The sequence below is a fragment of the Arachis hypogaea genome, chromosome 7, assembly GCF_003086295.3.
Source record: "Arachis hypogaea cultivar Tifrunner chromosome 7, arahy.Tifrunner.gnm2.J5K5, whole genome shotgun sequence".
NCBI lineage: Eukaryota > Viridiplantae > Streptophyta > Magnoliopsida > Fabales > Fabaceae > Arachis > Arachis hypogaea.
In genome coordinates, this window is record NC_092042.1 from 68515243 (window position 1) to 68531267 (window position 16025).

Sequence of the window (16025 nt, forward strand, 5' to 3'; positions counted from 1 at the left end):
AATATCCACTTGGTGCCGGTCACTTTCTTTCCCCTTGGCCTTGGAACCAACGTCCACACTTGGTTCTTTTCAAACTCAAGAAGCTCATCCTCCATAGCCTTAATCCAAGATGGGTCACTAAGGGCTTCCTTGACGTTTTGAGGCTCCATTTGTGAAAGAAGGGCAATGTTTGAACCTTCATTTGCCTTTCTAGTGGAAGACCTAGTTTGCCCTCCATGAGAGACGTCCCCAATGACAAATTCCTCAGGATAATTCTTTAAGAACCTCCATTCACGAGGTCTAGTGAACTTGGAGGCAGATTCGGTCACCAATGGAATCTGTATGCTGCTGTCTGCAGAATTTCCTTCAGATTCATGAGACAAAATGGAATTGTCTCTTGAATTTTCAGCATTTGCTGTTTCTGGTTCAGCTTGTCCAGAATTTTCTTTACCATGATTCTGAGCAGCTTCATCATTCTTTTGAGCTTGATTTCCTGCATCACCATCTTCCAAAATGCTTTGCACCAAGTTAGTATCACAAAATGTAACATGTATGGACTCTTCAATAATTCTAGCATCTTGATGATAAACCCTATATGCTTTACTAGTTGTGGAATATCCTACAAACAAGCACTCATAAGCCTTTGGATCAAATTTTCCCAAATTTTCTTTGTTATTTAAAACAAAACATTTGCATCCAAAAATGTGCAAGTAATCTAAGTTTGGTGGGTAGCCTTTCCAAAGTTCATAAGGGGTTTTCTTCAAAAATTTCCTTATGATTGTTCTATTCAAAATGTGGCAAGCTGTGTTAACCGCTTCAGCCCAAAGGAATTTTGGAACATTACTCTCACAAAGCATGGCTCTTGTCATCTCTTGTATGCTTCTATTTCTTCTTTCCACAACACCATTTTGTTGTGGTGTTCTTGGACAAGAGAAGTTGTGAGATATTCCAAATTCCTCACAAAAGGATTCAAACAAATTGTTTTCAAATTCAGTCCCATGATCGCTTCTTATGGAAGAGATTTTCAAATCCTTTTCATTTTGAATTTTCTTGCAAAAAGGTTCAAAGGCCGAAAAGGCTTCATTTTTGTGTGCAAGAAATAAAACCCAACCAAACCTAGTGTAGTCATCCACAATTACTAAGCCATAATGTTTACCACCTAGGCTTTGAGTTCTTGTTGGACCAAATAAATCAATGTGTAGCAACTCAAGTGGTCTTTTAGTAGAGATGTCTTCCTTCGGTTTGAAAGAGCTTTTTGTTTGTTTTCCCATTTGGCAAGCATCACAAGTGATGTCTTTGTCAAACTTTATCAAAGGAAGACCTCTTACTAACTCTTTCTTAACAAGTTTGTTTATTTGAAACATACTTGCATGGCCCAATCGCTTGTGCCACAACCACTTTTCAGATTCTGGTTTTTGGAGGAGATGCATTTCTTTTAACAAACTGATTTTTATTAAAGTTATTCCTCTTTGCAAAAGTATTTTCACCAGAATTTTTTTGAACATTATTGCCTTTCGAATATGAGGTTTTGTTGTAAAATGGTGGTTTCTTGAAAACAACCTCATTTTTCGAAACATAGCCCAAACCTGGTCGGTTTGAACTCGGACCAGTTCTTGGTGAAATTTTAGTTTCATTTGTGTATTCTTCATCAGATTTTTCTTCACAAGTGGAAACATATCCGATACCTAATTTATTTGGTATGGATTTAGTATTTGATGAAGAGGCCACAAATTTTATAGAGGAAGTGTTGGAAACAGCATCTTCTTTGGCTATGTAGCCTAAACCAGATTTTTCAAACAATGGTCTTTGACTTGCAAGTAATTTGTCCAAGTTACTAGAACATTGTGCAAATTTTGCCAAGTCACCATTCAGCCTTTTAATCATATCATTTAATCTTTCATTTTCAGCAATTAACTCATGAGAAGGATCCACAATGTGCTTTCCTTTTAATTTTTCAAGTTCAGATTTTAAAAATCTGTTTTCTTCAATGATGTCCAAAGCACATTCAGTTTCCTTTACTTTTTCTTTTAAAAATTCATTTTCAGCTCTTACCACATCTCTTTCAGATCTGCAACCATTGTATTTATCAAGCAGTTTTGAGGTATTTAAAGTGAGATCATCAATAATAGCATGCAAGTCCTCAATGGTCAAATCATAATAATTTACCTCATCAAGATTGTTGTTTCCAGCCATGAAACAGTCTTTGGCATCTCCTTCAGATTCTTCTTCTTCATTTGAGTCATTCTCAAGATCTTCCCAAGCTGCCATGAGTACTCTCTTCCTTTCCTTTTTCCCTTTGTCTTCCTTTTTGAGCTTTGGACAGTTTGATTTGAAGTGTCCAGCCTCCTTGCAATGATGGCACGTCACTTTGCTCAAGTCCATCTTGTGCTCCTTTGAACTTGAACCCTTGTATTTGCCCTTGTTCTTCATCATCCTTCTAAATCTCCTAGCAAAAAACAAAAGTTCGTCATCTGAAATACCATCACTAGACTCACTCTCTTTCGGTTCTATTTGTGACTTGAGGGCTATTCCCTTTTTCTTTGAGTCTGTGTTTGTGTGTGTGGCTTCATAGGCAAGGAGTTTTCCTCTCAGCTCATCATAGGTTATGGGACTTATGTTGTTACTCTCGGTTAGGACAGTGGCAGTGTTTTCCCACTCTTTTGTGAGGCTTCTAAGGAGTTTTCTCACCAAGGTTTGTTCCGCATAGTTTGTACCCATAGCATCAAGGTTGTTGATTATGATTGAGAATCTCTCAAATGCTTCATCAATGCTTTCTCCATCCTTCATGCTGAACATCTCATACTCTTTTCGCAGCATATCAATCCTTGTTTCTTTGACTTGTTTGGTGCCTTCATGTGTAACCTGGAGTTTTTCTCAGATTTCTTTGGCTGTCTTGCATCTAGACACCTTCCGGTATTCTTCAAAGCTGATAGCACAGTGAAGAAGGTTGATTGCTTTGGCGTTCAGCTCTATCTTCTTCTTATCATCTTCATTCCATTCAGCTTTTTCTTTTGGAGTCACCACTCCATCAGCACTTGTTTTTGTTGGGACCTTTGGACCGCTCACAACGATCTTCCATAAGTTGTAGTCAATGGATTGGATGAAAATCCTTATCCTTTCTTTCCAGTAGGAATAGTTCTTCCCGTTGAAGAAAGGTGGCCGGTTGTTTGACTGGCCTTCAGTGAGGGTGTAAGCAACTGTGGTTGTGCCCAAGTTGTTCACCATTTGATCTTTGCTCCAAGCGGTTAAGCTTGATTCTTGAGACCTTAGCTCTGATACCAATTGAAGGTTGTGGTAGGCTTAGAGAAGGGGGGTTGAATCTATGCCTTCCTTTTAAGTTGTTGTTATTACCCTTTTAAAAACAAATTTGCAATTCTGATTCTGTTTGAACTCAGCAGCGGAAATTTATGAGACAATTTATTTTTGTCTCATGAATATCAGAAAACAGAACACAGCAGAGAATAGAAAAGCTAACACCAGCAAGTATCCTGGTTCAGTTGCCTTGTGCTATGCAACCTACATCCAGTTTCCTCCACAACTATGGAAGAATTTCACTATAGTTAACAGTATTACATACACCAATAACACAGGATTGACCCAATCCTTTCATACTCAAGTTCTAACCTAACTTGACATTGGCTATGCTAATACCTAACTATACCTCTTAGTGCTAACCCAACTAAGAAAGGGATACCATTCAGGTACAAGATACAAGACACTTAACCAACCTAAAGAAATCAGAAAATAACTCTAGGCTTTTCTCTCAAGTGTATCTCTCAGCCTTTTTCCACTCATGGCTTTTTTCTCAAGCTTTCTCACAATGCCTTTTCTCTCAAGAAATTACAGAAAGATAAGCTTAGAAAAGTACATTACAATCAGTAAAACATGAAGGAGATTGACTTCATCAACAGCCTCTGTGCTATGCGAAAAACCAGATTAGCAAGCCTCTGATTCAGTTCTTCATACTGGCGGAATACACCTTTGATTAGGTTACACTGTCTAGTTAGTTGAACTTCTTCAAAGTGCTCTCTCAGAACAAACACCTCAGGTTCACTGGTTTTCTCTCCTTGTCTCAGAATGAACAGCAAGCTTCTTTTTATCTCCTTGCATGTTCCTTGGTTCTTCTTCCAAGGTCAACATCTTGAGCCTTGAGCTTCACCAACCCACCAGCTCACTTTTTCTTCTCAATCATCAAAGTAGAACCTTTCCTTCTGACGTTTTCAACTTGACCGAAAGCCATGAAGAAGTAACCGAACTTGTTTTCCAATGGTCAACCGAATCTGAACCCTTGAACACCAACTTGGTCCCCAAGTTTTGATTAAGACCATAGATACACAGCAGAATAGGGCAGAGAACAACTTTCCCTTCAAAGCCATTTTCAGATAGAGCAGAGAGTAGGGAAGAAAGGATGATGATCTGATGCATGTAAGATGATATGGTTTACCATTCTTAAGCTTGATTTAGCTTGGGATTTCTGTTTTAGCTTCTGTGCTTCAAGCTTCAACTCTCTCTCTCTCTTGCTTCTTTGGTTAATGGCTTATGGAAGAAGCTTTTCTTCTCTTTCTCTTTCTTGCTTTTTCTGAAATCTTGATGTGACTTGATTAGAAGGAAGAAGAACGTTGCTTTTAGTTAAGCAAGAGAGAGGGAATTTCAATTCTGAAACCAGTTCGGGCTTGGATCGGGTATTAGTATGCATGGCCCGATTTAATTTCTTTGGTTTCTTCCTTTGCTTTTACTTGGGCTCTTTATTTTGCTTTCAGCCCAATATTCTTTGCTGAATGCCTTTTATTCCATTTGGGCTATTAACATTTGGCCTGCAACAATAAACAATTAGTTAATAAGTAGATATAATTAATCAACACTAATTATTTATTTTGCTAAAAAATAATGTTTGTCATCATTAATTAATTTAGTTAATTTCTTAACTCAACAGATATATATATGCGGATTCGAAGACAAATCTTTTTGAAGACAGAGAGGATGATACGTGGTCAGGAGGGCATTTTCATCATTTTAGAGCTAAGGGACAGAATAGCAATCTCGTCACGTTCAAAGATCTGAATACTACAAGAATTATACCATGTCGGTCTTGGACATCAAGTAGACCAAGAGTTCATCTCAAAACAGTGGTGCTGAAATGACGACAACTCATAAGGCCCATTGCGCTAAGTTAGGGCAGCAAGAAGACGAATAATGCTTTTCAAATTCAGTGGGAGGCATAAATTATTATTAATTTTTGAATTTTTTAAACATTTATTTTAATTTGTTTTACTGTTAGAGTTTGTTGGAAGATTTGATTTACTTCTAATTTGCTTAGTAGTATTTTAGCGATTTTAAATTTAAATTAAATCTGATCTAATCTAATAAGATCAAATCTGATTTAAATTAGTTATCATATTTTTAGGATTTTAAAATTTAAATCAAATCTGATCTAATCCAACAAGATCAAATTTGTTTTAAATTAGTTATCTTATCTTCAGGAGATTTAAATTAAGTTACCTTATCTTATCTTTTAGTTAGCTTGTTAGGGGCCTATTTAAACATATTTGGTGAGACAACTTTTACACAACTTTGATGAATAAAATTTTTAGTTGCTTTATGCACGTTTTTTTAGTGTGATTAAGTAAGGTGAGTGATTTGCTTTGCTTGTTGCATGAAGAAGATTGAAAGATCCAACACTAAGGTAATTCTGTGTGTTAGTCTCTTTCAATTTTCATCCCTCTCATCTAGGTTGTCAAGGACAAGTTCTTTGAAGGTCTAGTAGAGAATCCCTTCCGGTTACCTAGGTTTCTAAGAACAGGTTTCTTAGATGTATAGTAGGAAAAACCCTTATCTATCCTTTATGTTTTCGCTGTGTCTTTTGGGGTATATCCTTTTGTGTTTCTATTGCATCTTTTCTCCATCATTTTCTTATCCCTTTATCCTTCGTTCTAATTTTTTATTATCTACCATTTTCCATGTACTTTGGAGCCTTTTTTATTTTGAAGTCTCGAATCTGATAGTAGTCAAAGTTTTGGTCTTCCTCCCTCGTGCATAACCGACCAAGGCTCGAAAGAGTCTTCTGTCCTTCATTAAATAACTCGTAGAATTAGCTCTTCCACCTTTCATTGATCTTCTCATCTTGAGCCAAAACCTCTCCATCTTTATCCTTTATGCACTTAACCTGATCCAAGTTTCTCATTCTTCTTTCACGGCTCTTTACGATTATATATATACCTTTTTGTCCTTCCTTCGTGTAAAGATTGGTAGAGACCCTCATATACTCTTGTTCTTGCTTTACTTACAGCCACTTTTGTCTCTTTTTTTGCCGCCTTATATTTTTTCCTAATTATCTACATTGTGGCACAAAGACACTCTTTAAAACAGTCTCCTTTTTGCCTTTATCTTTTCTTGTGCACACGCATTTTACCACTAGGACTCCTTGTCTCTTTGTCCTATCCCTCTAGATTCACTAAAACCTTCTTTTATTGTTCTTCTAATAACTTTTTCTATCCCCCTTCACATCTCCTCTACGCTTCCATCCCCTTCCCACTTGGCCTCTTTTCCTACCCGTCTTAGGGAACTTCCTTGTTCCTCACCTATCATCCGCCACCACCTCGTCCTTGAGTTCTTTGTATGATGTCTTTTTTTATAACTTTTGCTCAACACAAAAATTCATGACCAGCATCCTATATTGTATTGTTAAACTCTCTCCCGGAATAATTTTACAATTAATGCAAAATTTTTGGTCTACTCTCCTCAACAAGAAGAAGTCGGTTTGAGAGCTTGTAATGCCACTCCTATAGGTTATAAGATGTTCGTCTCTCTTTGTAAAATATATATTTGCCATGAGAAGGTCAAAGGTTAAGGAAAAGACCAAAATAATTTTATCCTCGGTATTGACCACCCCAAAACCATGGCCTCCATGAATGCTTCCATACCCCGTCATTTCTCTTCCAACATGACCATTTAAATCTCCTCCTAAAAAAAATTTATTTCCTAAAGGTATATTTTGGACCAAACTCTCTACATCCTCCCAAAACCTTATCTTGTGTTACTCGTCCAAACTCACTTGCGGTGCATAGGCGCTAATCACACGAAATGTACCTCCTTTCACCATAAGTTTGATAGAGATGATCCGATCCTCTACCCTCTGGACATCTACTACGTCCTTCTTCCACTCTTTATCCACGATAATACCTACCCCATTCTTATTCTTTCAAGCCTTCTTGTCGACCTATTTTGTTTCTTGTAGGCACATGATGTTAATCTTCCTCCTTGTCATGGTATCCACCACCTCCATAGATTTTCCTATTAGAGTGCCTATGTTTCATGTCCCAAATCTCAACCTTCTATCGCTCTAACCTTTACCGTTACCTTTTTCTTTGTGAACTAGTTTATTTATCCTTGTCTGTTCACAAAAAAGCGGGAACTTTTTCTCATTTAACACTATACATAGGCACCGATGTAGCGGTTCTTGCTCATTTGACACTGTACGCGAGACATACAGTGCGTTGTTTCCGGGCAACGACCTAGCTTTAGCGCAATAATGTCTTTGATCCATGTCAAAAAAATTTGACTAAATTTTTATGTTGGTTGTCGAAAGCCTAACACAACTCTCCTCCTTTATCCAACCTTACGACTAGCCATGTATCGTAGGTATAGTATAGGCGGAGTTAAAATTAACACATGAATTATTAGAGACAAATAAAAAAAAAAAACAAGCCATGAACATTGAAATGTTAAACCCACTATTGAATGATTTCAAAACTCACAAGCCTAATTTTACCTATGTAAGTCGGTCTAAAAATAAACTTTTGGTTTTAAGGTTAAGTAATTAAAAGAGAATGGTAGAAAATGAAGTTGAACACAAATACAATGGAGAAAAAGAATAACATATTTCTATTGAAGGTCCACACCAAAATCTAAGCAAAAAAACAAAGGAAGCCTCTATTTGCTTTTGAATGGGTGTTAACATTAATAAGAAAAACCTTTATATCAGACTATTATCTAGCCTCAAATTTACACAGCTTGAAGTAAATTCAACTAACTTAACAGCATCATTTTGTGTATTTTGTCCTTCCTAGTGCTTCAAATTCATCAAAACCCTCAATAGAGAAATGCACAAAACAGCACAATGCATTTAAGCTAGAGACAAGACAAAAAAGTTAAATCTCTATTTATGTATATTCACCAACTTCAAACTAATAAAGAAAAAAAAAACAAAAATGATATATAGGAAAATTTTTAGAATAATTGCTAATCTCAAAATCAGCATTACAACATATATTTTATATATTTATTTTTATAGAGTATATATAATGAAAATAAGCTAAAATTCAAAATCATAATAAAAGAACCAAAATAAAATACTACTGCACAAAAATATGTATGTAGGAACAAATTTAAGTTCAAGTAGAGGATCTAGAACAGACATGCAATTCCATTAAATACAACTTGGATCCTATTTGTCATTTTGTCTCCTTTTGTAGCTACACACACTGATGTAGAGTTGTCTCAACACTAATGCGCACAACAACAAGTTTTATATAACCAAAAATTAAACTTTAAAACAAAAAAAATAAAAAATAGAGGCAGAATTATTAGTACCTGCAAAATAATGACCAACGATGATGAACACTAGCAGAAGAACGTTGATAAATTGAAAGAAATCAAAGATGAACGGTGAGCAAAAAATAGAGAAGCATGTTTCAAATGGGTAGATGCTAGAGTTTTTGTCTTTGTGTTCTGAAAAATAGAGGTTGAGATTTTGTGCTTTGAATTGCTAATTGAACAAAATAACAAGCAATTCATGCAGGGTTGGAGTTTTTTTTTTTCCAGTTAAGGAGGGTGGAGAAAAAATTATAATTTAAAAAAATATATTGATTTATTTTAGATAACATTTATAAGTTAATATTTATTAAAAATTTTAATGTAACTTTAATAAAATGTAATATATGAATATAGTAAATGTTTTCTATTTAATTTATTAAAATAACATTTTTTACATGTTTTTTAATTGATTAAAAGGAAACACTTATAACATGTTTGATTAAAAAATGTTACAATAGCTTTATTTCTTTGTAACAAATATTAAGAGTTATTTTTTATTATTTTAAATAATATTTTTTAAGCATTGCTTAGATTACATGTTGTCATAGATAAAAATGATTGTACTGTAAGTGTGTAACTAATAGGCATTTATACATGACAAAATGATTTTGATTCCCACACATACATATAGGATTAGGTAGAAAGTGAAAGAGTAATAAAAAGAAACAGTCAAACTAATACACTAATGATATAATTACTCATAATTACAAGTTTAGATATTTACATATATATGGCTAACAAATTAATCATCATCATCGTCTCTTTAGTCACATAAAAAGAGATTGAGATAGAGAAGTCTTTTTCTATCATAATAAGAAGGGCAAATAAAAAGTGAGAGAAAAAAAAAAAAGCAAATAAAAGGTACTAATGAGGCAGACAATAAAGCAAGCCCGTGATATAATAATAATAATAATAATAATAATAATAATAATAATAATAATAATAATAATAATAATAATAATAATAATAATAATAATGCATGTCCAATAATATATGCACTCACTCCGTAACCTAATTGATTATATTAGCTATATAATATTATAATTAATCCTAGCATGACCAAAGGGACTGTCCCATATTGGATTGATGATCAAGGACCATGTCCATGGAAAAAAGGGACTTGGTCTGGCTCAAATTATTGTTATTCTCTGATGGTGATGATGAAATTGGATGGTAATGATTCGATGAAGATGAAATTGGAGTGTCATGATGATTAGATGATGGGAATTGGCGCATTCTCATGTGAACAACTTCGGCTTGTGCAAGAGCCAATTGGGTTCGGAGAACATCAACTTGTTGCTGAAGAGAAGATATTGCACCCACACATCCATAGACAGGGTCTCTTACTCTTGCATTTGCCTCATACACCATTGAACTCACTGCATCACTTCTTTGGTGCTCTGGTAGTTCCTGAAAGTTTTGGTAGACATGAATAGATAAAATTAAATATCATATCATATAATAATAATAATAACTATCTAATTAATTATTGAAACCTGAGGCATATATCTACACACACTACATGACACCTTATAGTTAGGTTTATGAGTAAAGACTTTTAGGGTAAAGAAGTGGTTGTTAGACTAAAGCAGTCCATTTTTTTTTCTATTTTATTTTATTAAAGAAAAGGTTGCATTAATATTTTATTATGAGAAAGACTATATTTGAACTCTATTTTGGTGTCCAATACTCATTATTTATTTATTTTTCTTTCTCTTCTCTCCCGTTGTATTTCTTCTTCTTTTTTTTCTTTCTCTATATATATAATTTTTATTTTTGTAATCTTATTCAAGATAGGTGTCTACTGGCACCAAATTAGGGTTCATATATGATCACTTTTTTTTATTACAGAAAGAATTTAACTTTTTCTTTAACAATAATTAATGTTGCTTTTTTATACATTAATAAAGTAATATATCAATAAAAAAAATAAGAAGGATAATTCTTATATTCACTCCTTTCTATATGCCAAATTGATTATTTTTTTTCATTATTATCCAATGAAAAAATATAGAAAACTCACAACTTAATATATAGGTAAGAAAAAATTAAAGTGAGGATAAATTATATAACTCGTAAATCATAATACAATAACAACATTCTGAAAGAAGACACTTCAGTACAAAGTGAAAAGATATAAAGATATAGAGATCGCGAAAGAGTAAAAACTAACATGTTTTGTGGCTTTTTTTTAATAAATACTACAATAAAATTTTTATATTCTATGTATGATATGAATCTGTATGTGAGTATAATTTTATTTTGAAATAGGTATATAAGTATATAAATAATTACAAGAAAATAAGAGTGATCTTAAAAGGTAGCCTATGCATTAGCGAATTGTTGACCTAGGTGCTTAGAGTGGCTAGGTTTTTGGATTTGTGGTGACTGCTATATGAAGTGCATCAAATCCTGAGGGTTTGTTTGGATGTAAACAAGTCCTATATGCATTGTCAAAAAGGAGCCTCATACATGATGTTATTATATTGCACATGCTGTAGTTGTTACTTCAAGGGGAAAAAAATAAAAAGAGACGTAATAACGTATAGCTGACTATTTAATATTACAAGAATATAATTTTTTTAAAATTATGGTGTATTTTGTTCTCACGGTATAGATTATATATGACACAAAATATTTATAAAATTAAATTATTTTTATAAAAATAAAAATTGTAGATTGACAAAAGTTTTTAACTAAGAAGACCAAAGTCTCTGTAAATAAAAAATTAAATAATAAAATTTTTAGTTATTATTTTTATATAAAAAATGTAATTTTTTATTAATAATTAATTTTAACATTTGTTATCTAAAATTTAAAATAATTTAACGTGTATAGTTTTACATTTAATTAGATGTTAAATCTGTTGCACAAATAAAAGTAATTAATTTTTATATTTGCTATTTAAAAATAATATTTTTTTTCAGTATGTAAAAATATAATTAGATATTATCATAAAAAAATTATAGTAATAGTTATAAAATTCATTTAAAATTAGTTTTTTTAAACAATTTAATCTTAATTCTAATTTTTAATTATAATATTAATATTCTCTCCAAACTATGTGTAATAAATATTTGAAAGAAGAGAATAAATGAAAATATAGATTAGAAAGATAAGCTAGCGGTGAAAATTTAAAAGTATATAAAAAACTTAAAAAATATGTATATAATAATAATAATATTTTTTATTTGAATTATATTATTTTATTAAATTTGTTTTCTGTAGAATAGAAAGGTGAAAAAAATAGAGAATGAGAGAAAAGAGAGAGAAAGATAAAGATGAAAACTGTGAGTAAGAGTTTGTTAATTTTGGAAAAAAATTATTTTAATTGAAATAAAAATATATCGGATGACATATTTTGATTTGTCAAATTACTAATATAAAATATAAGAGTGAAAATGGTTGAGAGAAATAGAAAAGTAGAGAGATGTAGATGAAAGAATTTAGGAAGGAAGTTTATTAATTTTGGAGGAAAATATTTTCTCTCAGTTTTAATAAGAGAGTGTCATGTGACACATTTAGTTATTAAATTTGATAGTAATATATGATATATGATATATGATACATAATATAGGTATATTTCAATTTTAATTTTTCAGTTTAAATTTTAATGCAATTAAAGAATGTCATATTGCACATTTTGATTGTCAAATTTGTAATTAGTCATTTATAATGATATATAAAAGAGATAAAGTGGTTGAAGGAATGAGAGAGATAGAAAAAGAAAGACGGAAGAATGAGAGAACTCTTTAATTTTGGAGGGGAAAGATTTGATTTCAATTACAATGAAGGAGTGATATGTGTCATATTTTGGTTGTAAAATTAGTAGAAATAGAGAAAGATTCTTTAGTTTTAGAGGGAAAGATTTGATTTCAGTTATAATAAGGAAATGACATGTAGCATATTTTAGTTGTAAAATTAGTAAAGAGGAGCGAGAAATTTTTAATTTTGAAAAAAAAGATTTAATTTTAGTTGTAATGAAAAAATAACATATTATATATTTTATTTGTAAAATTAATAATATATAATAGAAGGAAAAGTATATGGAACCAACTAATAATCAGGTAAGAATGGAATAACATAATTAATTATAATTAGTTTTATTAATTTATAATTTAATTTGTTTGTTAAATTATTATTGACCACGTTAGTGTTAGGAGAGAATCACAGAACAGATGCTTTGATCATTCATTAGTTGATTTCATATAATTAATTATGTTTTATTAATGCGTAACACATGAAACATAGAAATCATATCTAAAACCATCCAATTTACAAGAAAAAGAAACATCTGTGTGCCTATTAGTAACAACATCCGGTTATCAATTGGCTGATTCTTGGCTTATATAGAGTTGGTTGCCTAGCATTGTTGATAATAAAAATAGAATATAATAAATATAATAGATAATAGATAATAGATATTGTGACTGAAATGGTAAGCCTACAATAATTTTTGTTTCTTGGATGTGTGCTGAATTAATATAAAATTTGTCGGAGCATGCAAGTAATTATTATAGACTAAAATTCATAATGTTATATTATTTGTTAACTAAAAAGGAACAAGTATAGTTGCTAATATCATCAAGATGTCATGCTTACAACATCTTTTTCTTCTGGGAAACAACATCATCCTTTGAACATATTACTAAGGAGTCTCTATCAATGTTACCCAGATTTTAAAGACAAAAAAGGAAAAGCTAATGAGCACATACTTAAAACATTTATTTTATTTTATTTTTCTTTTCTTTTCATTTCTTTTTTGCGAAATAGTAGCAAAACAAAAGGCAAACGGTGGTCATAAAGAAAGATGTTGAACAAATAGGTACACATATAACCACCTAGTAATAATAACATTACTTTATCCTCTTCACATTGTGGCTTGATGAAGTAGCTTAGTAAAGATAATTTATATGGCCTTGATCCTTTTCTTCTTTATATGTACTAAGGAATCATCTGGTGCAATATCACTACTTTACTAGCTAGTACCTTATAGCTTACTTTAACAAAGAAATCAAATATTAATATTAATAGTTAGAATAATACATCTAACTATAAAAGTCATGAAGTGGGGTCATCAACTGTAATTAGCCACTATAACGGAAGTAAATGTGAGGAAATGAAAGATACCCCCTTTTCACTGTTCTTGGACAACTACTTTCAATTTTTCAATTTTTCTTTTTCTTTTTAATTTTATTAATAAAAAAATACTAAACCTACGTAAAGGAAGTTAAATTAGGTTTTGCAAACAGAATACATCAGGAAGTTAAAGCAGGTAGAAAGGCTAGGGTAACTAAATTTATCTAAACCTACGTGTTCAACATTATTTTAGGTAATTATAAATTAATATTCTTTTTGGTGACTAATTATAAATTAATATGTAAAGATGAAAAATGTAATAAAATAATTAAAATATATTAATGCAAAATTTTTTATATCTAATTATATAATTATTATTTTTAATCAAGCCTACGTAATAAGATAAAACTTTGTCAGTATTGTATGTTTTTATTTGTTAGAAATATAATTATTTAAATATTTTTTTTATTAGGTTACGTTTTTTGGACAAATAATTTCATAATATGTTATCTCTGAAAAAAAAACATAAAACAAAAATACAAGGAAAAAGAAGGTATAGGCAAAAATTCAAACAAACCTGCCAATGAGTTATAATTAAATGACATAATCTTTCCATACTCATCTAAGAGATCGCGAATTTGAATCTCTCTATCTTTGATAAAAAAAAAAATTCAAACAAACTTACAAAAAAGACTCTTTAAAGTATAACCATTATCTGTCTCCTTCTATTAACTTAGTTTAAATTTTTAGTAGAAATAAATTTACGATATTATATTATTATTTCGTATATTTTTCTTAGGTAAGGAGCGGATATTCATGAGTGAGAAAGGGGATATTAAGTTTTGAGAGGAGGTTAGTATATAATTTTCAACCCTTAACAATACATCATCTTCCAACTTCATAGACAAATATTTTAAGTAACCAAGTAAGTTTTTAGAAAAAGAAAATCAAAGTTTAGGTGATCTATGGTTAAAATCATAGCATGCTCCTAAATTTTATAAGAGTTTATGGAAGTGCTTCCATACAGATCCTAACATAGGAAAGTTCATAGTAACAAAGAAAACCAAAATTTACATCTTTTTTAAACATGTTTGGAACCTTTGTCACATATATTATTGACCATATAAGTATACAGGAGTTTCAATATATAATCCCTAGTTAATAAGTATCAATTATTGTATGTATCAACATAACTTTGTTTGATATACAGTTTGAGTAATGATATTTAAAATATATTATAAGAAACATCCTCTTTTCCATATTTTTTTAAAAAAATTATTTTTATTTTCCTAAATTACGTCATATAGATAGTGATATATTCGTCAAACACTCAAACAAGATATTTGATAAAAGTTGATAAGAACCTATAATAAAAAGAATTCAAATTAAAGGAAACTGCACCATATTCCTACAATAATTCATCATTCTATATATGAAATAAAAATGACTAGGCAAAGAGAAAGTACTCTACATAACTATAACTATATAACATGAAAAAAATTGAAAATGACATAATAATAAACATATCATTATATTGATGCCTATGTAGATATATGATAACTAGATTTAGAGATGATTAAATTTAGAAAAGAACCTGTAACATCTTGTTGACATTGCTAGCACCAAAAACCTTGTGGACACTCCCAAATTTCTGGGGCTCATCAGCCGGGAAATACGGTGCAAACACGCAATCCTTTGCGCATCGCCGCCGGAGAAGCTTGCATGCCGCACACGGCGACATTGCACCTTGCTTCCGACCACCACCCTCCTTCATAGCGCTCTTCAGTTCCTCCAATAATTAATTAAACACCACGATTATTGTTCATCAATTTTCTATTTTAGCCCTTTGAATATGAAATAAAGATAGAAGAAGAAGAAAAGGAAGGTAGACTTATCAAGGGTGGGGGTGTTGGGGCGTTTGATGTTATATAGAGAGACGTTATGTGACAGCAAATCTTTGGAGGGTCCCACAAAAGAAGAGGCTTTAGATTTTGCGACAAAACTATCCATGTTGATAAGATCTTTTGCCCCACCTGCATATTATTTTTTGTCTTGACTATTTATTTTCTTATTATGTGCGTTCTTCTTCAATGAATTTACACCGGGTTCGGTTTCAAGGTTTTACATTAGTTGGTAATAGTAATTTGATCGTTACATAATTACAGTTATGATCGGTTCTTGGTTTCAAATTTTACCTTTTTATTTTTAAAATATTTATTTTTATATTTTTAATTGGACAGTTAAATTATTATTTTATTAAAGCGGTTATTCTAATTTTTACAGCATACTTACATGACATAGACATTTTGACACTCATGTGTACATAGACAGAGGAGTGCATACGCATGACTCCTATTTTACTGAATATTTGTTTT

At 31.4% G+C, this 16025-nt stretch overlaps 1 protein-coding gene across 1 annotated transcript; it reads right to left on the reverse strand.

The window, feature by feature from the left end:
- Positions 1-9502: 9502 nt before the first annotated feature.
- On the reverse strand, positions 9503-15548 carry LOC112703348 (LOB domain-containing protein 4). The gene is made up of 2 exons (XM_025754766.3): positions 15245-15548; positions 9503-9981 (listed from the first exon to the last, which is right to left on the reverse strand). The coding sequence occupies exons 1-2, from the start codon at positions 15422-15424 to the stop codon at positions 9622-9624; spliced, it is 540 nt and encodes a 179-aa protein (XP_025610551.1). The 5' UTR covers positions 15425-15548; the 3' UTR covers positions 9503-9621.
- Between the last annotated feature and the right edge of the window lie 477 nt (positions 15549-16025).

Bases quoted from the DNA above. Each gene is read 5' to 3' on its own strand.
- LOC112703348 (XM_025754766.3), bottom strand. From the start codon at position 15,424: ATGAAGGAGGGTGGTGGTCGGAAGCAAGGTGCAATGTCGCCGTGTGCG. The intron at 9,982-15,244 runs GTTCTTTTCTAA...CAAAACTTTCAG, and splicing joins ATGTCAACAAGATGTTACAG to GAACTACCAGAGCACCAAAG.